This window comes from Equus przewalskii, chromosome 5, assembly GCF_037783145.1.
Source record: "Equus przewalskii isolate Varuska chromosome 5, EquPr2, whole genome shotgun sequence".
Lineage (NCBI taxonomy): Eukaryota > Metazoa > Chordata > Mammalia > Perissodactyla > Equidae > Equus > Equus przewalskii.
In genome coordinates, this window is record NC_091835.1 from 41,799,414 (window position 1) to 41,825,172 (window position 25,759).

At 43.4% G+C, this 25,759-nt stretch overlaps 1 protein-coding gene across 2 annotated transcripts; it reads right to left on the reverse strand.

The window, feature by feature from the left end:
- Positions 1-1,793: 1,793 nt before the first annotated feature.
- Positions 1,794-10,244, reverse strand: GPRC5D (G protein-coupled receptor class C group 5 member D). Of its 2 annotated transcripts, XM_008522936.2 has the most exons (4): positions 9,813-10,244; positions 8,130-9,066; positions 3,204-3,271; positions 1,794-2,070 (listed from the first exon to the last, which is right to left on the reverse strand). In XM_008522936.2, the coding sequence occupies exons 2-4, from the start codon at positions 9,022-9,024 to the stop codon at positions 1,999-2,001; spliced, it is 1,035 nt and encodes a 344-aa protein (XP_008521158.1). In that variant the 5' UTR covers positions 9,025-9,066; positions 9,813-10,244; the 3' UTR covers positions 1,794-1,998. The 2 variants fall into 2 exon arrangements, with proteins under 2 accessions (XP_008521158.1, XP_008521159.1); XM_008522937.2 differs by lacking the exon at positions 3,204-3,271 and having other exon boundaries at positions 9,813-9,950.
- Positions 10,245-25,759: the final 15,515 nt, after the last annotated feature.

Consider the following 25,759-nt stretch of genomic DNA (forward strand, 5'->3'; position numbering starts at 1 on the left):
CATCAAGCATGATAGGAATACAATTTTTTCTCCCCAAATTACAAGGAGATGTTTTGCACATACACAGCAGGTCAACTTGACCTTAGTTCTCTGAGAAGGAAAGCTTATTTTTAAAGAAGTACTAGTATCAATGTCAGAGAGAAGGAGACATCCTCGCTGTCTTTAAAGAGTGCATTCTTTACCTTGAGAGAGTGTTCGAAGCAGATGGACACTGCGTGTTTGGTGGACCATAAGTCAGGCTGCTCTGGGAAAAACAAGTTTTAGGCCAAATCAGATTTAAACCAGAATGGCTTCCCCATATACCCCAATATATGAAAACTTCTTATTTTCATCACTCTCAAATTAGGTTCTTTATGTGGTTTGTTAAAAAGTATGCCGCCTAATTGATAGGTCAGAGTCATAATATTTAAACATTTTCTCTCAATTTTTAATTACCAATGAGGGCAGAAGGTGAAACTCTTTGGTCATTTACGTAGGCACTGGTTTGTGCTAAGAACATTGCTTAGGGCACAGATTTCAAAAAGGAGCAGATCATTTGAGTGTAGCAGAAAAATATCTGAAAACATTGGAACATGGTGTAAAAGATGAGTGCTTGGGGACCTAGATTCTAGTTGGTTGTGCCACTAACAAGCCATATTATCCTTGGCAAGTCCCTTTCCTCATCTGTAAAAGGGAGCTGTGTTCCTCAAATTCTCTCCATTGGGTTATCTCACCCACAAAAACCTAAGCTCCACCAAAGCCACGGTGTCTGCCTTGTCTGACCAGGGCTGCGTCTGAGAACAGTTCTTGGTTGCTTGCCGATGCTCAGGAAATATTCATTGCTATTGAACAAGCCATGCTGTACATTGATCCTTAAAAAGGCTCCCTTCCATGCAGAGAGCCTTAGCTATTTTTCAAAGTGCTTTCATGTAGCAGGAGCTCAACACTCACTGGTCTGAAATATCACATTTTGTTCTCAGGGGGTGCACACCTTACTTGTTAATATAGAGATACAGGCATAGAGAAGCCTCATAGAGCGGAAAGAGGAGTGGCCGACAAGTCGGAAGACCTGGCCCACCATTAACTGCCATGTGGCTTGGGTCAAGTCATTCCATTTCCCCAAGGTCCTGTTTTCTCATCTGTGAGATAAGCAGATTGAATTAGATCCTAAGAATGCTTTTGGTTGCACACCTCTGACTCTGGTCCTATCATACCTATTACATATAACAAATGGGTGTTAAGGACAGATGAATCCATTGGGAAGGATGTGGGGCTGCATGAAGAATGAAGGCAAGGTCATTAATGCAGAGGCATCAGTTCATTAGAAACATCAAGACAGGCAGACTCTGCTTTTTATGTGCCCCATCTAAAAATCCTTTATGAGCATCAACTGGGATGGTCCTCCTTTGCTATTATTAGTTCATCAAAGCAGGTCACTGAGCTTAGCCACATCTGCCACCATACCCACTGTCAGGGGGTGCTAACACCCTGGGAGAAAGCCTGCCAGCTTGCAAGTCCAGGAAATGTCCGTATTACTTAAATTGCCCAACTGTGGGGATCCTGATGATTCTGTTATAAATTTTATTGCAAATTCTGGGTCAATCATATATAGGAGCCCTTTATAAAAAATGACAAGAGGATTAATTCAGTAGTAAGTTGCCATCAATCTCTAAAGTTTTTCACCTTAGCACGACCCTAATTTCTTCAGACCAAGGTCTTTTGGCAACATTAATAAGAGGCACCAAATTGTTCTAGCATTGCTAGGGAAGGGAAGCATTCAGTTACATGAATGAAGAAAGAGACACCAGTCAAGGTAGGGTGGCCAGCAAGACTGTAATTACGCTTGAAAGGGAAGTCTTCTGATAAAGGGTCCAGATGGATGGAATGGAGTAGGAGGCAGAGTAGGAAGGATGAGCCGATGCTTGGCTGGCAGTGTGCCTCTGTGGGCTCCCCAGTGGCCCATCGGGGCTACTTTAGGATGGTCTTCTGGGTTTTCACTGCTCATACTTCCTGTGGATTTTATAATCCTGCATCTTGCTGGGGGCTTAGCTTAGCCCGTGGGATGAAATACTCTTGTGAGGTATTAACAGTCTGGAAAGGAAGAAATACTATCATTAGCTTTCCGAGTCAACATAGGGGATATACTCTCAAGAACTACGTTTGAAATATTATCCTTTCACCATCATTTAATCCTTTGTTAATAAAAACAAATATTGAGCCTACTCATCTCACAACTTCTTTACCCTCTTCCCTCTTAGCCATTAACAAGAATCTTTTTTTCAAGATTCTTGAATAGCTTATCGTGGAAATTGAAAGTAATCCAAGAAATTCTTGGAGGGGATAATAAAGATTTTCTCATTGTGTAAACGCCTTCCAGAGGGTTAATTACAGCAAATGATACAGCTATGTCCTGGTCGGTGTGTCATTCCGGGAAAAAGCAAGGTCTCAGATAACAGACCAGAGGGATTAGCCTGGTTAGAGTTGCTGGGTACAGTTCATTGAACAAACAGTCTGAGCATGACTTTCACTCACGGATTCTGGTTACTTGTGATCCCCCTAATACGAGAATTGTGTCCTAATGCGGTATTTTTGGCTGTCCGGATTGGTGTGTCTTCAAGCCATCACGGCACAAATGCAAGTTACCTCCAATTCTATTCAGCAGTGCTCCCTCTGTGTTTGCCTGAACGGATTAAAATTGGTACACCCATCTGGGCATCCAGATGATGATGACAGTCCTAGCCCAGTTCTCGGGGCAGCTTGGACTGCTGGAGCTGGATGGTGACTCAGAGAGGCAGCCCGTGTGGCTCAGGGGATAGATTTAGACAACTGATACTAAAAACAGATCCAACACTCATGCATATTTACAATCCCCCGTTGTCCCCAAGGCAGAAGTGGTGACCTTCCTCCTCTTTACCCTCACACAAACCCTTCAAACTGCCTTTTCTCTCCAGGGACATTCACCTGCGTCAGAATATATCACTGATGGCAGCGGCAGTAGGGATTGGGAGGGGCTCGAGCAGAGGCAAAAGGCACGACTCGCCTCTATTCTGCTGCCCTGGTATGGCTTAAATCTGGATGCTTAAGCTCCACAGGCCTGTAGGGATGACCCTGCCCTGCCTCTCCTCTCTGAGGTCAGTAGAGGCACTGGAAACGAAGCCTGACAGTTGTCCTAAGAAGGAGTGCTGCTTTGTCCCTCCTTGGTGAATGTAGACGAGCACATTTACCTGCAGCTGAATGGGGGTACCATATGAAGTTAATGCTACATCCTCCTCAGCTCCATCACTGTCTCGGGCTGAAAGCCAAAGGAGGGAAGGGCTGGGTTAGTGTCAGAGATTCACCTGGAAACAGCACATGAGGATTATGAGAAGACTCAATGGCTTGCAAAGAGGACCCTGATGCTTTAGAAAGGAATTCTCCATTGAGGCTGTTTTTTTTTTTTTCTAAAAAAATATGATTTAAAAAAGAGTGTTTTTAAAGCTTATGAAGAAGGTTGTATATGGATAGTACTTGTGTGTTCAGGAGAAGCACATCTGTGTTAAGTAACTGAAGAGACTGAAGATTCACCACCACTTTCTAGAGAAAGACTGCCAGCGCTGGGTCAGTGTCTTTGTTCTCTCCATATGGCATGCGTGACCTTGGGCATCTCACTGTCTTCAACAAATAAATAAACAGCCTTAACTAGATCATCTGTAGAGTCTCTTTAGGCTTGATACCGTGCAAGCTTTGATTCAATTAAAAAAATACTGGTCATAATAAAAAAGATCCCCAATTTTATACTGTCGTTGAATAATCACACACAAGGTTACTTGTTTAACGTCTCTTTCCTCTACAAGACTGTAAGCTCTGTGAAGACAGGAGCTGTGTTTGTCCCTAAGGCCAGGCCCTTGTTTGATGGTCAGGGACACAGCCACGTCACTAGTGTTCACACTTATAGTGTTGGGTACGTGGACGCTGGAGCAGGATGGCTCAGCTCTCTCACTTGTTAGCTGTGTGACCTAGGGCCAAGTTCCTTAACTTGCCGTTGTCTTTGTTTCCTGATGGGAATAAAAGAGGGATCATGATGATCATAATAGTAAATGTATTTCATAGGGTCGTTTTGAAGATTAAATCAATTCATATACAGTACAGAAGGCTCTTGGAATAAGGCATGATATATAGAAAACACTAGTGCTATCCTTCATGTATTACTACTGGTGGTGGCGCTGATGGTGACGTTATAATTGATGCTCTGACAGCCTCCTTTACTCGCATTTTTTTGAGGGGTTGGATCCTGTGAGATATGAAATACTCTTCTTTTCTTCACATCAGAATGAATGGAATTCTTGGTTTAACTTTGCTCCTTGTGGCATGACAAGACTTCATACTCAGCCCTTTGGTAACCAAGGTTCATCCAACATTCTCATCAAACCAGATCATAAATTAGAGAAGCCTAATTCTCCAGCTCTAGTTATTGTTCACGAATTTACCAAAAGGCTGATGTTTCTGTCTCTCTAAAAATCCCACAACCACCTCATGGTATGAAGTCTGAGTTAAGTATGTAAGTCCTTACGCTTACGTGTGGAGGAGGCAAGGACATTACAATCATCGCTTAAAGACAAGGAGCCTGAGCTCCTAGAACTTGGGGAGCTTGTTTGGTCTCCAGGTTGGTTAGAAGCAGAGCTGAGCCTCAAAGCCAGGGCACGTGAGGCCACAGTCTGCCCTCTTCCTGCTGCCCGAAGCTGCCCAATTAGCTCGTGCTCCCTGAATCTTTCTGAATGTCATTGTCCTTGCCTCATCTGTCCTCAGACCAAATGAATCCTGCCCAGACTCACTGTCCTGCTCCTTACTTCGTGCCAGGTCTCTCTCTGTGACCTGTAGCTCTTGAGGGTAAAAAAGAGCGGTTTGTTCCTGTGAAATAACAAACAAAAGTTTCACCACCTGGGATGTGTAAATTGGGCTTCTCCTTGTAAGGTGGGCGCCTTGAAGAAAAAAATGTAGAGAATTGTCCAAAAGGGCTATGTTCAGCAAAAGCTGGTATTTGCTATAAGGAGAACAACCTGAAGGGTGCATGTTTGCAGAACCTTTTTCTCTAGGTTCACATCATTTTATAGTCATTGACCCATTTTCACATTGCACAGACTCATTATTTGTGTCTTAATACCTTCAAAAAGAGTCATAGTAGGTTTGTCTGTACACATTCAAACACTGGACGGGAAAATGCCCACAGTAATGTAATACTTTCAAACATACATGGGTCTTGCTTTTAGCAAACTTGAGATAACAATGTTCTAATTAATCTAAGACAGATAAAGTAGGAAATAATTAGAACAGGAGCTTTCCCTTCATAAACAAAGATTCATGGCTGGTATTCTGTGTTTAAGATCTCTGCAAATTTTGTCACATTTAAAATTCTCAGTTAAAAGAGCAACTGATTTCAAAAGTTCAATCAATACACAGTTTTTTAGGAACACATTTATAACCTAGGGCAAAGAATGTTTATACCTATTTGTTTGGTGTCCTGTAGTCACATGCTTGCATGCATTTTCATTCTCCATCCAGATGTTTTTATATCTTGGAATTAAGTCCATAAGCCACTTCAGAGAGATAAAGTCTAATCTTCTTTAGAAAGACTTCCAGGGAAATAGAGTCCTTAATCTTCTTTGCTGATCTATTTCAGTGTTTACCAACTCTTATTTTCATATTTAACCTAAATCCTTCATGCTTTGGTTTGAGTTCATTTCTACCCATTGTCTTTAGTTGGAGACAGAAAGCCACAGGACGACAGCCTCTTGGAGAGGTCTTCATACTTGTGAAATTCCCTGCTAATCCCCTCTTGTCTTACTCTTCTTTCAACTGAATAATTCTGGTCCTACAACCCAGTAGTAAATCAAATAATTATGTGGCTGGAGTCACAGCTACAAACAGTATCAATCAGAAGAGTCACATGAAAAAATGCATGCCTCATGGACTCAAACAAAATGTGATGTTTTAGTACAGAATTTAGAGACAACTTGAACAGTCCATGAGAAAGGCACATTAAAAACTGCCATTTTGGTTTCATTGCCTTAACCTTTCCTCAAAGGTCAGGCATTATAGCCCTTTAATCAACTTTGTGGTTTTCCACTGAGCTCTCCAAGTTCCCCACACTTCTCATGAGTGGATTCCAGAACTGGAATGGGTATTCTTGTGAGAGCCTGATTGATGCTAAGGACAACAGCCTGATTGTTTTTGCTGACCACAGGTCTGTTTATAGAGCACTGGGGTTGTTTCTCCAGCAGACAGAACAAAGACAGTGGGGAACTGCTTTCCCACTGTCAGCTCATGACCTACAATAACACTTAGGATTTTTCAAGTTTTTATTATACTGTACTTGTCAGGCTTTTATCTATTTTGTGTCTATTTGTATGTTTTTTCTAGCTAGGTGTAATCCTGTAGTTTTTATTGAGTTTTAATTATTCTTCTAATTTTTAATATTTGTACTTATCCCAAGGGACCTAAATTCTGATTCTGCTCTCTAAGCTTAAGTTTCTTCTTCTTCTGCCCAATTTTGGAGAGCAATCTATATGTTCTTTACTACACTATCAATGTTTTTCAGAATATCAGCCTACATTGACACGGATTATCACTGGCAGACTATTTCCTGCTCAGAAATGGATTTTCTAACCATACTCCAGAAGTAAGGATAGTACCAGGAAGCATTGTACTTTGCAAGCCCTTGCTCTTCCACTAAGACACTCCTTAGAACGCTTTAAACACTTGCCTAATATTTATGGGGCAAAGACTATCGATCATTACGAGTCACAGTGTGTTTTGGATTATTATGAAACTCTAAGAACTTCTCTCTTCTTCTGACTTTCGTTTCCTGAAAACATACAACTGTAATGAAAGAAACACAAGAAGTTTTGTCCTATCTTCTGGTGAGAACTATGAGAAGTAGTTTCAAGAAAGATTGGCTCTGCAATTCTGCCACAAACCTTAGTGATCTGATGACGCATCATGAATAAGCAATGAAAAATTGTTATAAGGAGAATGTATAGTGTCAATTTCTGACTCTCGGTCAACTAAACCGAAAAGAATTAATGGGTGCATCTATCCGAACAGGATTTAATTTGACTGTGTAATTAGCTATAGATTACAGCTCAAAAAAGTGTGTGCACTTAAAAGGAATGCTTCTATTAATTTTTCTGAGCCTGGTGAACATTATGTACTACACAATATACAAAATAATATCATCTTTGCACATTAGAAATAAATTGTGAGGAATTAGATGCCTATTAACACAGAAAAGTTTATGTAAAACTAGGAATAATAGGCCAGATGTTTCTGAGAGGAATTAATGGGTTGTGACATATTTCCAGATAACTGAAATTAGCCACTATTTCCTCCATGTTGTTGGGGTCCAAGCCTCCTTGTTGCCATGGATAATATAAAAGAATATATTTTATTCTTTAACAATGTATAATCAGGTGGCTTGGTCTTACATAAGGATAAAAATCTGACCTAGAAATTATTATGAAACTGTCACATAGGCAAGTTTCTTTACTCCTACTAATGACTATACATCTGAGCCTTTATGCAGAATTCTGATTTAATGGCTCTTCCTGTCACTTTTTGTAAACCTTGAAGGCTTCCAAGCAGTGAATGATTTGAAAAGTAGGAATCCAGAAGTTATTGTGCTTTGTGACTTCAGTGAGGTGATGAGTCCTACGAATCAGTTTATGATGATGTTTGGACAAGTTAGCCTTGAGACAAATTTAAAAAATGTCAATCACTGTTGCCAGGATCGACTTTTGCACTTGACAACTGAAACATCTGGACTTAGCATCATATGTCATGCCACTGCATTCTCCACGCCTAATTGGGGGCTGGTTAACTCATTTTATAGTGAGGGCCTTTCTTTACCCAGCAGGAGCAGTCAGAGCCACACTCTCTTTATTTAGGGCCTTTGATTTATTTCTGTCTTGGCCTCTCCCCATAAATCTCTGCATTTCAGAAGAACTGATTTTAACCTTGACTCCGGGTCTCTTTATCTCCATGCTTGAACTATTATGTCACCCACCTAAATTCTGACCATTCCCTTTTTGTCCTCTTGGTTCATCCTGTTGCCCCATTTCTCTCCTGTTTCTCCCGCGGGAGAGCCTCCCCGTTCCCTGATTCGCCCGGGGAAGTACCTCTTGAGAGTTCCTGGGTCTCGGCTCTGAAGCTGCGTTGGTAGGCTGGGACTGGACAGGCATCGCCTTGTACGGGGCAATCCTGCTTACACGATCTGTAGAGAATGCAGAGCTCGGGTACGATGTACAGCAGCAGGAAAACCCAAGCATTGGTGACCAGGGCAATGCAGATGACAGCGTCATCCCACTGGGGCTGCCGCTGGAGCTGTGGGTTGCCTCTCATGAGCATGGAGATCCACACCACCCAGATAATGATGGAGATGAGCACGGTGACGAAGATGAACCTTCCATGCTGCTTCCAATTCTCACATGGGCCACAGAAAGTGGCTTTGGAGACAAAGAACGTGAGGGCCATCAGGAAGAGGACGTAGACCAGGAGTACAACAAAGTCCACATTGAGCTGATAGGGTGTCAAATGCACAAACTTCGTACCTCTGGTCATCATGAGAGTCACGTACTCAATGGCAATGATCGTCTGCAACAGGCTGACACCAATAGCAATGCACAGAATTGTCGTCCAAGAGAAGGAGACTCTACCCCGGACCAGCTTCACCAGGTTGGAGGCATGAGCCAAGAGGCATGAGAAACAGAGAGCAAAGAGAACCCCAAAGAGAAAGTAGCGTACAGGGGCAGTTTGCTGGTTGAGCTGGATGATGAAGGCAAAAGCAAGGCTAAAGAGCCCCAGCACACCCAGCAGGAAGAGGAACTGCGTGGGGAGGACGTTCCACTGGCTGCAGTCTTGAACCCTTCGCATGAGGAAGAGAAATGCCAAGAGTAACATAATTGTAACCACTATGCCAATTGCTGCCAGGGACTCTAGAACAATGCCCCATGCCCCCTCAGTGTCACAGAGGAGATAATAGTCCCCAGTGGACTCAATGCAGTCCTCATACATGGTAACTGTAAGTAGACCTCGTGAGAATGGTCTTCTGTTCTCCTGCAGAAAAAAGATGAGACAAACTTATGACTTTACCTCTACCCATGAGAACCCCTTGTTGGGTAGTGCTATGCAGTCACTACAATGTCTCTCATTCCCAGATAAAGACATCAGGACATACTGAATGAAATCGCTCAAAACTATCAAACCCTCGAAACTATCTTAGCTCCATCCTGCTGGGAAAAGCAGAACAGTCTTCACTTGGGAACTCCAGACAATTCATCCATTTCCACATCATGATTTCCACCAAGGCTTTTTGAAGCCGAAGGCAGAATCTTTCTCATAAAATGGGGTGGGCGACAATGTTTGCATGATTGATGGGATTCCAGTTATATCAGGCTCCAGAACAAGGGTTGTCAACGTTAATGGATCATCTGATCATTCAAGGCACTGATGCGCTTCTTGAAGGAGACAGGCAGATGATTTTTCCTAGTAACTCCTAATGACTGTTCCTTCTTTGAATTCAAGTCAATCCAAGGCAACATGTTATTGTTTCAAGTACTTACTATTTGTTCATCAAAGAACTATACAAAATGGTCCCTGCCTTCAAATAACTTTTCAGACAGTTTAGCATCAAAACCTATGTCTTAACTGAGATTGTCTGGGAAAAAATTCTACATATTCATTTGGAGAAAAGTACCCTGTAATTGAATACCCCTAACTCCACTCCCCTTCACTTAGTCCCAAGCCAGGCTGCCGAGTGGTCCAGTTTATAGCTGAGAGAATGGCGCTTCATTCCGACTTACCTTCACTGTGTCCACGCTGCAGGCTGAGGCTGGAGTGGCTGCGAGGTTGTAACTGCCAGTGAGTAAGAAGGAGTCGACCTCAGCTTCTTTAATCACTCCCCAAATGGGCGGAAGGACTGGAGGCCCTTACTCAGATTCCTGCAGCGCCCATAAAAAGAACCGGAAGGTCAGAAAGACACACCTATTCCAGTTTCACAGCAACGTTTCTACAGAGATTTCTTTGGTGAGAATAATTATTTTTCGTTCTACTGCTAACCAGGAGCCCCTTGGCTTTGGGGAGATCCTGATGGGGGTGTGAGTTTAGGAAACACTGCTTCCTCTCCATACTCTAACGGGCTCAGAAAGCTGCGAGAGGTCTTTGTTGGCCTTACATGAGGACGCTTCACTCTTCTGATCTACTCCTTAAAAAGCCATCTCCAGAGTCTTCCTTACATCTTGATTTTGATCATAAGATCGAAAAGAGCATCCATTCAACAAAGGAGTAGGAGTTTTACTGGGCCGTAAAGAAGGGTTACGTGCATTAAAAAGGCCAGTGGTTGACAAAATTGTGAATTAAGGGAAATTTGTTTTCTCTACTCTACCACTCTCTTTTCCTCTCCTTTGGAAGTCCTCAGGCCTTGGCTGTCTCTACTTGGACCAGCTCTTGCTGGTATGGTGAAGGCTTTGGTATAATTTCCTTCTCTCTTTCTTCTCCTCACCCCATCAGAATGCTCTTGTTCTGAGTCTTATTCCACTGGGGCATTCCCAGGGCCCAAGACAGAAGAACTCACAATTAAAAATGACCAGCTGATGTTGGTATAACATATTCCTTTTCTCCTGTGGTGACATATAATTAAACACACAGTACAGTGTGCTGCCTATACTGATGACACCCTCCCCACCCCTTGCCCCCAATTTAGTCCTTGGCTCTTTTCCTGGATATTTACATTTTGACAGAGGACTTCTGAAGACCCCAAATCAGGACCCGTTAGCCTGTTTTGAGTTACTCTGTGATCTTACCTTTCTCATCCAACCACATTTCTTTCAGGTCCCCTGGCCCTGTGGTTTAGCCAGGTTGGTTTTCCCACTGCCCTACAAAAAACCGAGCTCCCATCTGCTCACCTTCTCTTGGGTGGCGTCCCTGACCTGAATTGCCTTTAGCTTTATTTCCATTGATTCTGTTTCCTACCGAAATACTTTCCCTCCAAGATCTAGCTCATCTCATCTCCTCTATGAGCTTTCCTGCCTTCCCTGATCTCTCTAGCCCTCATGGACCTCATGGACCACCTCCCACCATGAACCCTATAACACGCAAGGTCTGTGCTGTTCAAAATTGTGGACACCATATTTTCTGCCTATTTTATTTGCATTAATTTATTAACAAATATAATAATAAATAGTAAACATTACCTTATTTTATTTGTATTAGTCTTATCCCCTTGATTAGATTTATAGCTGCTTATGGGTCAGGTTCCACGTTTTATGCCCCTAGAGCACCTGGCCCTGAGGGGAGCACCTCCTAGGTGATGGATGGATTGTGTAATTGAAGGATTCTAATAACAGCATCCCAGGCCTTGTGGAGGTATTTTTTAGCAGTATCGTTTTCCAACAGATGCTCTTTAATGGAAACCACCTGCCAATAAGTCAGGACCTTAACAAACCCCAGACAAATTTCATTCTAAAGTGGTATTTTATCTTTAGAGATGCCTCGACTTTAAAATGCTATTTTTTTCCTTGAGAGAAGGATATTGTACGGAAGGGAGTCCTCCTCTCTACTTGCCTTAGGCATAATTGTGGTCTGAAGCTGTTGAAGCTAAGGGGAGAGGGACTTTCCAGATGATGAAATGTGACATGCGTGAGAATTCGCTCAAAGAGCCTAGCGAGTGGTGAAATTGCTTCAGGAGAACAACAAGGGATTTCCCACTTAATTCTTCCCAGAGGACTGTTTTGGTGACCCCTTCCCTCCTCCCACCCCCTTCCAGCTGGTTAGTCACGGTCCTTCCTCACTGTTGTGAAATGTTGGTTTCTGGAATGCTAATCTTCTGAGGAGATTCCTCCTGACCTCCTGGTGGCTTGGGGCAGGTGAATTAATGGGTTAATGGCCACAAAGCCCTTTGAGCACCTTAGATAAAAGAACTTGTCTCAGCTACTAATTATTGTTATTTTAAAATCTAGGGTTATAGAATTAACCCATCTCCTGCTAGGCCGTAAGGGACCGAGGGCCCTCTTTGCCTACACACATCCACATTACTCACACCTCATTTCTTTCGGCTTTTATGTGGCAACATCGCACCAAACAGCTCAGATACGGCTTTGATGAATCAAAGTGCATTGATTACAATGAGGCCAATAAACATGGAGATAAAACAGAGAAGAGGCCCAACGCCTTTTGCCAAGCGCTTCTCTGCATTGTTTCCTGCTCGCAGAAACAGAGCTGGAGGGAATGTTAGGGGAGACCTGGTCTAACCCTTTCATTAGTAATTAATAATAAGGAAGCCAGCATTATCACACGAGGAATTAATAACAAAGAAGCGGAGGCCCAGAGAGGTGAGAGGGTGTACCCAGGGGATGGAATGTTAGAGGAGACTGCCAGGCCATCTGACTCCTGGCCATTCTTGCTGCCATCCATACAGGCTGCCTTGCCTGACACCTCCCACCTCGGGAGGACAGGCCTAAAAGAGACAAGCCCGAAAACATGACACGTGGGTCATAACCAGACGGAAAGAAAAAGGATAGATTACGAGAGTGCATTAGATATTCTTCAAGCTGCAACCAATCCTGCAGCTGTCCTGCCCGGCCGTGTGAGGCCCGGCCGTGTAAGAGGGGGTGCACTGGCCACGAATGGACCATCTGCTCTTTTTGCTCCCTGGCATCTCCAGCTCTGGTTTCATGGGGTGCAACCAGTGCAGTTGTTCAGGGTCCCCCACTCAGAAGGGTCCTGTGCTTGGAGTTTAATGCTTTGTGGTCACCATCTCAAAATTCTTAATAACTTTATCTTTGAATGTGTGTCTTGTAAGTGAAGTCAGATGGGACAAAGGAGTACGCAGTGGGGGCTTGGAGCCTCGGCTCAGGTGCCATCCCACCCCTCACTGCCTTCCTGTCTCCCTGAGACAGGTTCTTGGCCACCCATTTCATGCCACTCCTTGGTGCCCTGGGTCATCTGGCTTCCCCATTTTTCCTCTTGCCACGTGACTGCTGCCACACTCCACCTGGGGTCACCTGTCCACCATGCATTGGGGCAGTAGGCCTTTGGAAAGTGGAGATTGACTTACCCATGTCCAGGCAGGTACCACATTTTCCTTTGCACTGGGTCCTGCCAACTGTGTAGCTGGCCCTGGGCATCTCATTCAATTTGCTGGTCGTGATGGTTAATTTGATCAACATTCTATCAGAATGCTAACATCGTACAATTTAACTGTGTAGTAATATAATGTACAGTTAGTCGTGAAGAACCGCAGTGTTTTTCTGGGTTGGCAAGTTGTCAAGACCCTCAACTGAGTGTTATTTATGAACGTTCAGGGTATTTTTTGGAAAGTAAGTTATCTGACATTTTTTTCCAGTTTGTGACCATTTTAATTGAACTAGTATATATTGCTCTTATGTTGGGTTGCTTTATTATTATTAGAAGAGAGCAGATGATGTGAAAAATATAGAGGTATGTTCTAGGTCAGCTGCTGGATGTGGAAGTGTAAATACAATAACATTGAGAAAAATGTTGACTAATGGAAATTTTGATTTTATTTGAGCTGCATTAGAGGAAGGAAAAAGTAGATGCAGGACTTTATAATGAAATTATTTAAATGTGATGTAATAAAATATGCAAAGCTTAACAAAAATGACAGACTCAATGTATAATTTATAATAAAATTTTTACAAGTGAAAACTTAAAATCTTCAAAATTAAAAACCCACCTGGGAAAACAACATGATATCCTGTCACTGAATCTCTCAGATGTTTCTGAGGAAAAATAGATAAATTTATCAATAATTTCTAAGTTGTCAACTACTACTATTAATGAAAGAGCCTTACAAGTACCTATTTAGTCATATATTAGGTGGCAAAAAAGAAAATGGGTCACGTAGCCACTAAAAATTATTTTTTCAGGATGTATGGAATGGTACAGATTGTTTTTTGATGATACATATTATTTAAAATGATAAATCAGCTAACAAATTTAAAATTATGCCTCTTAGTCTACCGTAATAGCTCATCAAATCTGTACTGTCCCGGAACATAGAGAAGCAATGTTTTCACACAATTATAGTCTGGGATAGGTTTTGTGATTCAGCTTGATAAAAGCACTGATACTGTAAGTTGCCAACACTTTTAGTTAGATCAGATATGAGTGACAAGACAATGTTTATAGAGGATTTTTTGTGTTGTTTAAATTTAATTTCACTTATGACTGGATTAAATGTAATCTCTGAGTTGGAGATTCAACAGAGCTGAACTTTGTCGGAGACTGTTGTCTCCAACTCTGAGTTGTTGATTATTGATTCAATATTATTTCAACTGGAAAAATTGTAAAGGAATTACAAGCTTGAATGACAAATATGACCAGAAAATATGGCAGAGTTATTGACAATTGTTAAAAATGATTAAAAACCATGGTTTATTTATCATGACGCTTTGGCAGCTAAAGAAATTTTTCTTGAACCTCATGGATTTATTGAAACCAAATGAGGTGCCATTGAGCAAAACATTTAGAAATATTTTGTTCCAAGGTTGAAGTTGACCATATCCACTTACTAAACATGATGGCATTTCTGGTTACCATAAGGTAAAATACTAAGCTAAGCACGATACATAAATTCAGAAATAAGATTTAGATTTCTTGAATTGAAAAACAATCTCATTTAGCAAATATTTTTGGACATGATATTTGGATAGTAAAAGTACCTATTTCACTGATTTTTCGGCATTCCTAACTATAATTTTGGGAGAAAATTATGATATATACATATAGATATATATGTTTTTTTTTTTTGGTGAAGAAGATTGGCCCTCAACTAACATCTGTTGCCCACCTTCCTCTTTTTGCATGAGGTAGATTGTTGCTGAGCTAACATCTGTGCCCATCTTCTATTTTATATGTAGGCTCCTGCCACAGCATGGCTTGATGGGTGGTGTATATTGTTGCTGAGCTAACGTTTGTGCCAATGCTCCTCTATTTTATATGTGGGATGCAGCCACAGCATGAGTTGACAAGCAGTGTGTATGTCCGTGCCTGGGATCTTAACCCGAGAACCCTGGGCCACCAAAGTGGAGCGTGGGAACTTAATCACCACACCACTGGGCTGGCCCCTGTATATTTTAACATGTCAAACACTCCACTTGAATCTTGGCTAGCCTTAGTGACTCTGTTGTAACCAATGAAACACGGTGTAAACGATGATATGTGAATTCCAAGTCTAAGTCAAAATGAGCCTTGCTGCTTCTGCTTTGGTCCCTTGGAATAGTTGGTCTCCAGATGCTTTCTCCTGAGACACAGCTGCCGCGCTCTGAGAATCCCAAGATATACAAGAGGCCACATTAGGTTCTCTGGTCGACAGCACCAGCTCAGTGCAGCCTTCCAGCCAACCTTGCCAACGCACCTGACGTGGGAATGGAAAAGCCATATGGGAAATGGAGCTTCCATTCCAGTTGTTCAATTGAATTTTCACTGAACAGAATTTGTGTACATGTCCATATGCAAGAATTATTTGCATTGCTATGAGTTTTCTACAAGTTAACCTTTGTTTCCACAGAGTTCTAAAATAGCCTAGTCAAAGCCAAATGTGCACATCCCTACAGGATCAGCTAACTCCAGAGGCACTGGCATTCCCTTGAAAGGATCTTCATTCCAAAGTCTTTACATTTTCCTTATAAATGTAATAACTCCAGCTGTTGTATGTTCCTGACATTATTGCAACAAAGAAGAGAACATTATAAAATCAGTTTGAGCCAAATAAAATTAGAGCTATTGTTACATCTCACTTTTCTCTCAAGGTCAAAATCATTACTTTTTAGAGGAAAATCTGAAGCTTGAAAGAAAAACATTTGAATAAAAGATCTATTTGCTTTTCAAAACTCTGAACCAATAATTGAGTTAAACTTGGTGAACAAAGAAGAGAATAAATGATTCCATTTAATTCTTACACTAAAGAATGATTACAAGACATGATGTTTGTTCTTTGGGTCAAGATTAAAGAAACATTTCCAGTGCTAAGGAGAGAGTTTTACTGTATTACCAACTGCAATGACCTATTTGGGTGAATTTTTAGGGTTTTCAACTTTGACTGGATTTACAAAGGGAAAGATCCACGTTCAGCAGTGTACCAGAGGCACATGTTGCTTTGTCCTCATTTCATGCCCATTTGAATGAACTCACACACAGGTAAGCAGATCTGTTCATTAAATAGGAATCATGTCTAAATTTTTGTTTCTGTATTTTTTTTTATTTTGGATTTTTATATTCTATACAAATATCAATAAAATAACATGCAACGTTAATTCTGCTTTGCTTTTACTTTATCACTGGAAGTAATGGGTAATATTTCGTAAAACATTTGTTTCGTGTGTGTGTGTGTGTCTGTGTGCCTGTGTGCCTGTGCTTGTGCCAGGTTGAAACGTAAAATGTACTTCTGACCATGGGGTGGGGTAAAAAAATGTTCAAAAAGTACTAGTCTCCTCAAGTAAGCGCTGGCCTGAACGCGGACTCGGGTTTGGGTAGCAGCTCTGATCCAGCTCTCAGATCTTGGGCAAGTTTCTTGATCTCTCTGAACTTAAATAAATGTTTCCTCTTGCCTGTGGGTATATTTACATAAAGGAAAAACATCAAGGATTTTTGTGATAATTTGGTCTGGGCTGAATTAAAGAGTTTTGAAAGCAAAGTGATGGTATAAACCATGCCAAAGATCAAATAAGACTGTTTAACCTAAGAATACCACTAATTTTAAAGAACTTTTGTACCTCAATTATCAACATGCAATCTATTATGTTAAAATCAAATGTTAGGTCTACATATCAAAGTAGTCCATTTGTTTACTTCTAGAATTTCTCTCTAGAAATACATTATTAGCATTAATTCATTCATTTGCTCGTTCATTCTTCTAACGACTTTTTTTTGAGCATCTATTTTGTGCCACTAGTGTACTTGTGCTTGAGATATCACAGCTAAAAAGACTTGGGACCCATTACCTGTATTCAAGTTGCTTACAGACTGGAGTAGGTGGAGGTAAGCAGGTAATGAAAACACCAATAGGTATTCAGTAAGCGATCTGTGGGTACACTAGAGGGGGTCAGAGAAGACCCTTCAGAGGAAGAGGTGTCTAAGCTGAGTTAAGCTTTGTGAAATGAGGGGCAAGAGTGGTCCAGACAGAAGAGAGAGCCCACACAATGGCCAAGGCGAGGAACGGCAAGTAGCTGGATGTGGTGGGAGGGTGAATGGGTGTGAGAGGAGGACAAGGGTCCCCGGGTCTGTGTTTTAAGGAGGACGGATGTTATTCTGAGAGTAACTTTACTTATTGCATTTAAGCTTTATATTACATCACATTTAATTTAATTCCTTTATTTACTTATCCATCGTTATGGAGCATCTATAACTATTTCTTGTGCCAAATGCTATGGATATGGTGATGAACAGAACAGACGTGTTTCTTGCCCTCCATGAACTTACAGTTTGGTGGGAGAGCAGCCATTAAAACAGCAAATAAAATATATATATTTTTACTGATTGTGGAAAGTACTATAAAAGATGCCGTGATAAAGAATAAAGGAGTGGGTGTGCCTCTTTTAGAGTGGCTTAGGAGCGCCTCTCTGAGAAGACAACATTTAAGCAGAGACCTGGAGGATGGGAAAGAGCCAGCCACATCCATGCAGAGCGGGAGGAAGAGCGTTCCAGGCAGAGAGGTCAAAATGAGCAGGAGCCCGACAGCGGCAGCAAGTGTGGTGTGTGTGAGATACTGAACGAAGGCCATTGTGTCTACAGCAAGGACAGGAGTAGCAAAGGATGAGAGAGCAGTAGGAAGTAGGCATCAGATGGTACAGGCACTTGAGATCCAGGGAGTGGAGTCTCTTGCAATAGGAAACCACTAAAGGGCATTAAGCAGGGAAGATCAATTGTATTATGAAAAGATCAATCTGGCTGCAGACTGTCTAACCTACTAAGGAACATGAGCACTTGAGAATGGATTAGAGAGGATCAGGATAGGAAGCAGGAGGCCATCTCAAGAGTCCAGGTGAGATGTGATGGCTGCTATTAGTTTCCCAGGGTTGGGTGGGGGCGATGGAGAGAGCCAGTAAGATTCAAGAAACACTTTGGAAGTGGAATCTCTGTCCTGTGGTAGTTGGGAGACAGAGAGTGAAGGCAAACTGGGCGCCTGATACCCCCAAGCCTGCTCCCCCAGCAGCCTTCCACGTCTCAGTTTATAGTTAATCCATCCTTCTAGTGGCTCAAACCAACAATCTTGGCATCATCTCGACTTTGCTCTTTCTTTCACACTCCATATTCAGTCGAACAGGAAATCCTCCTGGTTCTACCTTGAAAATACATACAGACTCTGATCACTTCTCACTTGACCCTTCAATGTCACCATCTGTCTTCTCTTGTTTGCATTGCTGCAGCAGACGCCTAACTGGCCGCCTGCTTCCACTCTTGTCCCCCAACCCCAGCCCCAACCCTGTGCCTCTCAGAGTATATAATCAGAACAGCAGCCGGGGGGATCCTTTTAAAAGTTGAGTTTGATTATGTCACTCTTCTGCTTAAAATCCTTCAATGGGCTTCTCCATTTTATACAGAAGAAAAGCTGAAGACTTGAAAGTGGCCAAGGAGGACTTAAACGGTCTGGCCCCTCTCATTCCCTCTCTGGCCTCATCCTTTGCTCACGCCGTTTCTGCCTCTCTGACTTGCTCCTCAATCACACAGGCTCGCCTTGTCTTAGGGACTGTGCATTGGCTGTTTCCTCTGCCTAGAATGTCCTTCCCCAGATGTCTACACAGCTAACTCGCTCACTCCTTCAGGGCTGTGTCCTCTAGGAGGCCTTCCCCTACCACACTGGTGCCAACTTCACACCACCCCCTCCACCCCATCCTCCCTAACACTGCTCATTTCCTTATCCCGCTCCACTTTGTAATTTTGCCATAGCATTTATTACCTTCTAAAATACAGTGTAATAGATGATTTATGATGCCTTTTGTTTCTTATCTGTATCTCCTACTCTACAACGGCAAGGTCTTTGTTTTGTTCACTGATAAACCTAATTGCCCAGAACACACTTGGCATAGTAGGGGCTGGGTCGATATTTGTGAAATGAATGAATGATGAGAAGGAATCAAGAAAGCGTTAAGCCAGGGAGTGGAGCCAAATACCACAAACAGCAGAGGCTAAGGCATGGTTAACAGGGAAGACTTAGGGGAGAGGGTCAGCAAAATGCATGCGGTCCCCCAAACTCTCACTCTGGGCCAGGCATGGCTGAGGCACTGTGGGTTTGTGCTCCAGGAGAGGGTTCCCACCCTTCCCTACCGACCCCTCCATTTTCTGTAAGAGAAGTTGGGAGGAGAAAGAAACACCTGGCCAACTGACCAAGTCAAAATGGGGGCTTTCCAAGGGTGACTGGCCTTGCTGGCCAGAGGAACATTTAGATCTCAGATGATAGCTGCCTGTTTAGGGGGCCTGAGTATCATCCAGCAAATAAGGAAGATTTGTCTCTTCTCAGGATGGTTTCCAGAGTTTTGACTTGACCAAGTAGGTGAATGGTGGCGCTGTTTCAAGAGACGAGGAAGATTGAGGGAGGAAAAGGTTTTGGGGGATGGAAGAGCCTGAACCAAGAGTTCAGTTTTGGACATGTCAAGTCTGAGATCTCTGTGAATTACATGCATGAATATATCAAGTAGGTCGTTGGATGTACACATCTTCACCTTATAGATTTATTTCTGCCTTTTTGTACTTTTTCTCATGTGGCAAGTTCCTGTTGGCATTATAGACATGTACCAAACTGGATGGCCTACAGGCAGACCGGCTACCCATCTCCATCCTCATTTCCTAGCTTTCTTTCAGCAGTTGCATGAACTGGGAAACACCTTCATTCATTTATTCATCCCGGAATCACACACTGAGCTTTCACTATTGTGCTGGGATTCTGCTGGGAGCCGAGAGTACAAAAATGAATAATACTAAATATCAGCACCCAAGAAGATCACATCTAACTGCTGAGATATGCTGACAAATACTTGGGATTTATGCACTCTGCAGTATGTGTAACTTCAATAATAAATTAATATTTCCACCTCCCTTCCTACCAGAAGGAGATCCCCCAAAGAGGGTGGATCTGATCAATTTCTTGAGTTCTCACAAACTATTATTTCAAGTTTTTGTTATGTCTTTGTGTTACTAAGAGAGGGACTGTTCAGAGTATGTCTCAGCGATGGACCCATTTCTTACTTCCACATGTCTGAGGGTCACTTTTTGAAAGGAGATGGGATACACAAAAAATTAGGTCAGGAAGAGAGATGGGATGGAAATGAACACTTGAGAGTCACCAGGACGTGGATGGTCACAGAACCCACGGGCACGATCTGCATCGTCATGGATGGGCTCATCTTGGCAGTGTATGCAGATTGATGTCATGTGGCAATAAAAGGATAGCGTATATCCCCCTGGAGAACACCAACATTGAAGAGCTGGGCGGAGACAGAGAAGCATATGGAGGAAGCAGTGGCGTAGTCTGAGGTAGGTGCCTCTGGAGAATGACAGGTCACAGGTGCCAAAGGAGGAAGGTGAGCGAGAAGGAGAGGTCTCGGTGTCAAATGGTGCAGAGGAGCCCGCTAACCTGATAAAGACCAAAATATGCCTGCTGGACTTTGTGAACGACGATCGACTCAGAGAAAGCAAATGCCTATGAGTGGAGTGAATGAGAGGAAAGGAAATGAACACTTTGTGTGTAATTTGTAAGGCAATTTGTGGAGGAAATGAGAGGACTGAGACAGTACCTGGAAAGCAAGATAGGATTGAGGGAGGGTTTTTGTTTTAATTGGAGAGCACGAGCAGGATTCCATGTTGAGAGGAAGGAGCCAGGGAAGAGGGAGACATTGAAATCTCAAGGACAGAGTAAAACAGACTGGAAATCCTAATGGATGAGAGACCTGGCCCTCAGCACAGGTGACAGGATTAACCTGGGATGGAAGGTGGGACGCCTCATCTTCCGAGAGAGGGAAGGAGTCAAGGACAGTGTTCTCCAGTGACCACCAAGCCTCTTCCCCTAAGAATTAAACAGACTCTCACAACTCCCCCAGCTCCCCTCCCTTTCATAAAACACACTCTGCTCACACAGCAAACCCCCTGCGGGAATCCACAACTGGTCACCCGTAAGGAAGGACTCGAAAATGAGCGTGGAGACAACATGGTTACGAACATGCGTTATATATTCAGAAGTATGTCACAGATGTTACTGAAGGAGGGGTAAGAGTCTCATGTTTGTATTGGTGGCATAAGAACTTCTTTTAGCAGAACTTTAATCTATAGAGGGAGAGGAGAGAAGGCAGACAGGACAGGCCGCAGATAGCTTGCTGCTGGGTATCCGTGCTGTTTTTGGAGTTTGAAGTGCACGGGTTTATTCATCTAAATTCCAGGCAGTGGCATATACCCTAGGGACACAGGGATTATATCACTGCCACTTTGGCTGAGCTATGGAATAAATTATACAGGGAGGAGGGAGCATCCACCCAGTATTCCACTTGTAGAGTCACCTTCTGTCTCATTTCCTTTCTTGCCGGGCAAGGAAACCAGACATTGAACTGAGTGTTTCGTAGAACTTGGTTCTGGAGCTAAACTGCCTGAGTTCAAGTTCTGGCTCTGTCATGTGCCATCTGTTCAGCCTGGAGTGTGTTAATGAACCTCCCCGAGCTGCCCCAGTCCGTCTGTAAATGGGGTCAAGATGACAGTGCCTGTGACTACCTCAGAGGGTGATTGTGTCCAATAAATAAAGTCATTCCTATAATAAGTTTGCAGAGTGCCTGGGACTGGGGGAATTCTCAACAAGTGTTAGCTGTCAGTAGCTCATTTTTTAAAATTCAAACTAATCTACCTTAATAAGACCGAGCATCTACTGCGCACATATCCTTATGCTATGTGGATGACATGGGACAATAAATCACAAAGGAGAGCTGTAACTGGAGGCGTCAGCGAGGAATTCAAAGACTCTGGCGGGGACTGGAGGGGTGGATAGAGGACGGATAGGGAGGCATAGGGGTTATAGGGGTGGGAGCAGTGTGAGTGAGGCATGGAGGGGGGAGCACCTTAGGGCACCCAGCATTTATTCTCATGCTACTGGAGGATAAGGAACTTAGGAGAAAGGAAGAGGCATGATATGAGAAGAGGCCAGCTCATTTATTGAACCAGCTCATAAAGTGACTTTTGATAAGGGTCTGATTAATTCATTGCCAAGGAAAACTTCATTCAAGTTTTACCTAAAGTTTGAGTCTGAGATAGCTCTACAGAGCCCACACCCATTCTTGCCACACCTCCAGTCATTTCCACCTGACACTGATTGATTCTTGATTCTTTATTTGTGGCTATTGCTTGGGTCTGTCTCCAGATTTCTATGGAATGATGGTTGCTATAGAAACAAAGATATTTCTAAGGAAAAACCTTAGAGCTAGTCAAGAATATGAATTCAAAGGCAAAATCCACGGCGTTCAACCAAATAAATACCCATCGATGTGGTATGCTATGAAGCTGTAATTACTGTGCTCAAGATCAAAGTAACATTACTCAGGAGTAGAGAAGCCAAATGTAAATGGAGGAGGTCTTCATTAAACAAGGGATGACCAACTCCCTGAGCCCAGCCAAGTGATCCACTCTATTTATAGCCACAATTACCCAACAGCCCTTGAGCACTCACGCAATACAATAAGTATTGTGCTGTGGTACATGCAGGACAAAGTCTCTGGGGAGGTGCTCACAAAACGTACAAGGATATTAATGCCACAGAAAGACGGCTTCTGGCGGAGGGCAGAGCATCCTCACATACTTAATTCCAGAGGGGCTGCCGCCTCAAGGCTGTGATCCCGAGCATTAAACCTGGAGCACAGTTTGTTACTATCTGTATTCTACTGTTTACTGCTTTCCAACTTAATTAGACAACATTCTAAAACATTGGCCACATGCTCTACTCCAGACCCGAGGGAGAGGAGGAGTGAGTTGGGGACAGAGGATCTTTTCATCAACTTCTATTTTGGGAAAGATAGAGACAAGAGTTCGTGAGAGTCAGGAAAAAGGATTGCTTTACTAGTCCACAGCTTGGCAATTAGAAACCCTGTTCTCTGTGGTTCTGTTTTTCATTATTGAGTCTAGAACGAGGATAAACATTTCATTCCCTCAGCTCCTGTCCCTCTTATTTCTTAATTCACTGTATCACCATCATCCAGCCAACCCTACGTCCTCACTGTGGGGGGGTGGACTGAAACCTCCTCTCTTCTTTGCATTGACGATGCTCCACTGTTTTGGGTTTTCGAAGGGGGGGAGAGGAAAGATGGGGGGAGCAGGAGACACCGGGAGGGGAGGCAGCAAAGTGCTCTGGAGCCATTTGCATTGGCGTAGAGGTGAGAATGAAGAATTAAAACCTTTAGGGTCCTCTGCAATCTGGCCTCAACCCATCCCTCCAGTGTCTCCCACTTCTCACCTTCCCAAACTCTTGACTCCAGGTAAACACACCTACTCATGGTCCCCATGCAGAAAATCCTGTAGTTTAGCTACCCCAGGGCCATTCTGAATATCATTCTCCTGTGCTGCTCCCCTCTATAGAGGCTTCAAAGCCAAACTCACACCCTTTCCTGATCTCTGTTGCGGGGATGGGTGACTTGATGTGTCAGTTCTGGCCCATTAGATGGAAAAGTGGAAATCTGCTGTGGGAACTTCTGGGAATGCTTTTGTTTCCTCACAAAATGGGCCAGATGCAACTGATACAACTTTCCTCCTCTCTTCTTTTTCCTGCCTTGAAAAAGGATGAGATGGCAGGAGCTACACCAGCCATCTTGCAGCCACGAGGGAAAGAGCAAGGCAAGGGCAGAGATGTAAACAGTGAGCCATTGAACTTATCTCTAGATTTCTTGCTATGTGAGAAATAAAAACTTTTTAGTTTAAGCTACTGTTGGTTCAGTTGTCTGTTACTTACAGATTGATTCATTGCTAAATGATGTAAGACCCTGAACCAGGTGGTGGGGATATAATGGAGAAGAAAGCAGGTATGGGCCTTCCTCTTATTGAATGTATAATCAAGTGTGAGAGACAGAACAAAAGGAAATGAGCAAGCCCAAATACCACAAACGGCATATTGCACTATGAAGGAAAACAAAAATACAATGCTATGACAGAGAACTATGGGGTGGGGGGCTATTTTACATAGAGGGGTCACTGAAGACCCTTTTGAGGAGGAGGGGGTTAAGTTAAGGACCTGTAAGGATGAGAAGACCCAGCCATTTGAAAAGGAGGTTGAAGAGTTTCAGGCAGCCATAACAGCTTGTGCAAGGGTCCTGGGGCAAAAAAGAGCTTAGTGTGTTCAAGGAAGTAAAATTTCACCAAGGCTGGAACATAGTAAGCGAGAAATTAGAAAGAAAGGAACCGGAGAAGTGGTCAGGGGCCCAACCACACAAGGCCTGGCAGGTCATGCAATGGAGTTTACATTTTAGTCCAAGGTCAAAGGGAGAGTTTGTAAGCAAAGATAGCTCTGGACGTTGTATGGAAATGGATGAAAGGGAGGTGAGAGCAGAAATGTGGAGACTAGTTAGGAGGCCACTGAAGGAGTCCAGGGAAGAAAGGTGGCGACACGTTCTAGGATGATACCAGCAGGGACGGACTCAAGATCATTTAGGACTTAACATGCGCTGGGCATCGCCGCTTCTTTGATTTTTTGATTTTCCTCCTATATCACTGGTCATTTCTTTTGGGTCTTTGTCAGGCTCATTTCCTCTGCTCTTCTCCAAATAGTGGGGCTCCTCTGGATTCTTACCTAGGTTCTCTTCTCTCTTTCCTCCAAAGCTGTTCCCTGGGAGAGCCCATAATTCCTCCACCCCATCTAGATATTGCTGACATCCGCACGTACGTCTCCAGCTTAGGTTTCTCCTCTTAGCATCCGGCTTATACTTCCGACTGTCCACGGGACAGTCTCACTTGGAAGCTCCACAGGCCTAAATATTCTCTTGTGGACCCTGTTCCCCAGTCAACCTGCTTCTCCCCTGTGCTCCCCACCTCAGATTGCGGCAGCCCCACCGACCCCCCTGCCCAAGCCAAAACCCCAGGCGCGGTACTTGACCCCTTCTCCCTTATCTCAGTCACTTCTGGATCACCTCGTCCTGTGGATCCTATTTCTCTCTCCAAATTCTCCACTTCTCCCCATCCCCCCGCCGTAATACTAATTTAGGCCTCGATCATCTTTTACTTATGGTCTTGGTACTGGTCTCCCTGCCTCCAGTTACATCCCCTTCCAATCCATTTTCCACACTGAGGACAGAATTTTCCTTCTAAAACATGATGGTATCAGTTCCTGCTCAAAGCCATTCACTTCCTTGTCATTTTTCTGAGGATAAAATTCCAACTCTGGGCCATGAGCTAAGGCCCCTGTGGCTGCACTTTTGTGAGTTCAGTGCGTGAGCCTGCAGGACCCTGAGCCCCCTCATCTGTGCGTGGGGATCACGACAGCACCTCCCTCACAGAGCGTGTATGTGGAGCACCCGGGGGCACGTATGGCACCCAGGATGGTGTCTGACAGGTGGTCCAGGCTCGGGAGCCGAGGTGGTTTCCCACTGATCTTCAGAAACAGGCACAGCCTGTGCCTCAGAAGAGACCGCTGTTCTGAACGGCTGCCAGGAAGGTGAGGACAGAGCTCTCGTTCCTCTCTATCAAACCCCACTTTATGTCCAATGACAGTGCTTCATGGGGAGGATTACAGCTCATTTTTCTGTTTCTTCTCTCATGAGCGCCCATGGAGGTCTCC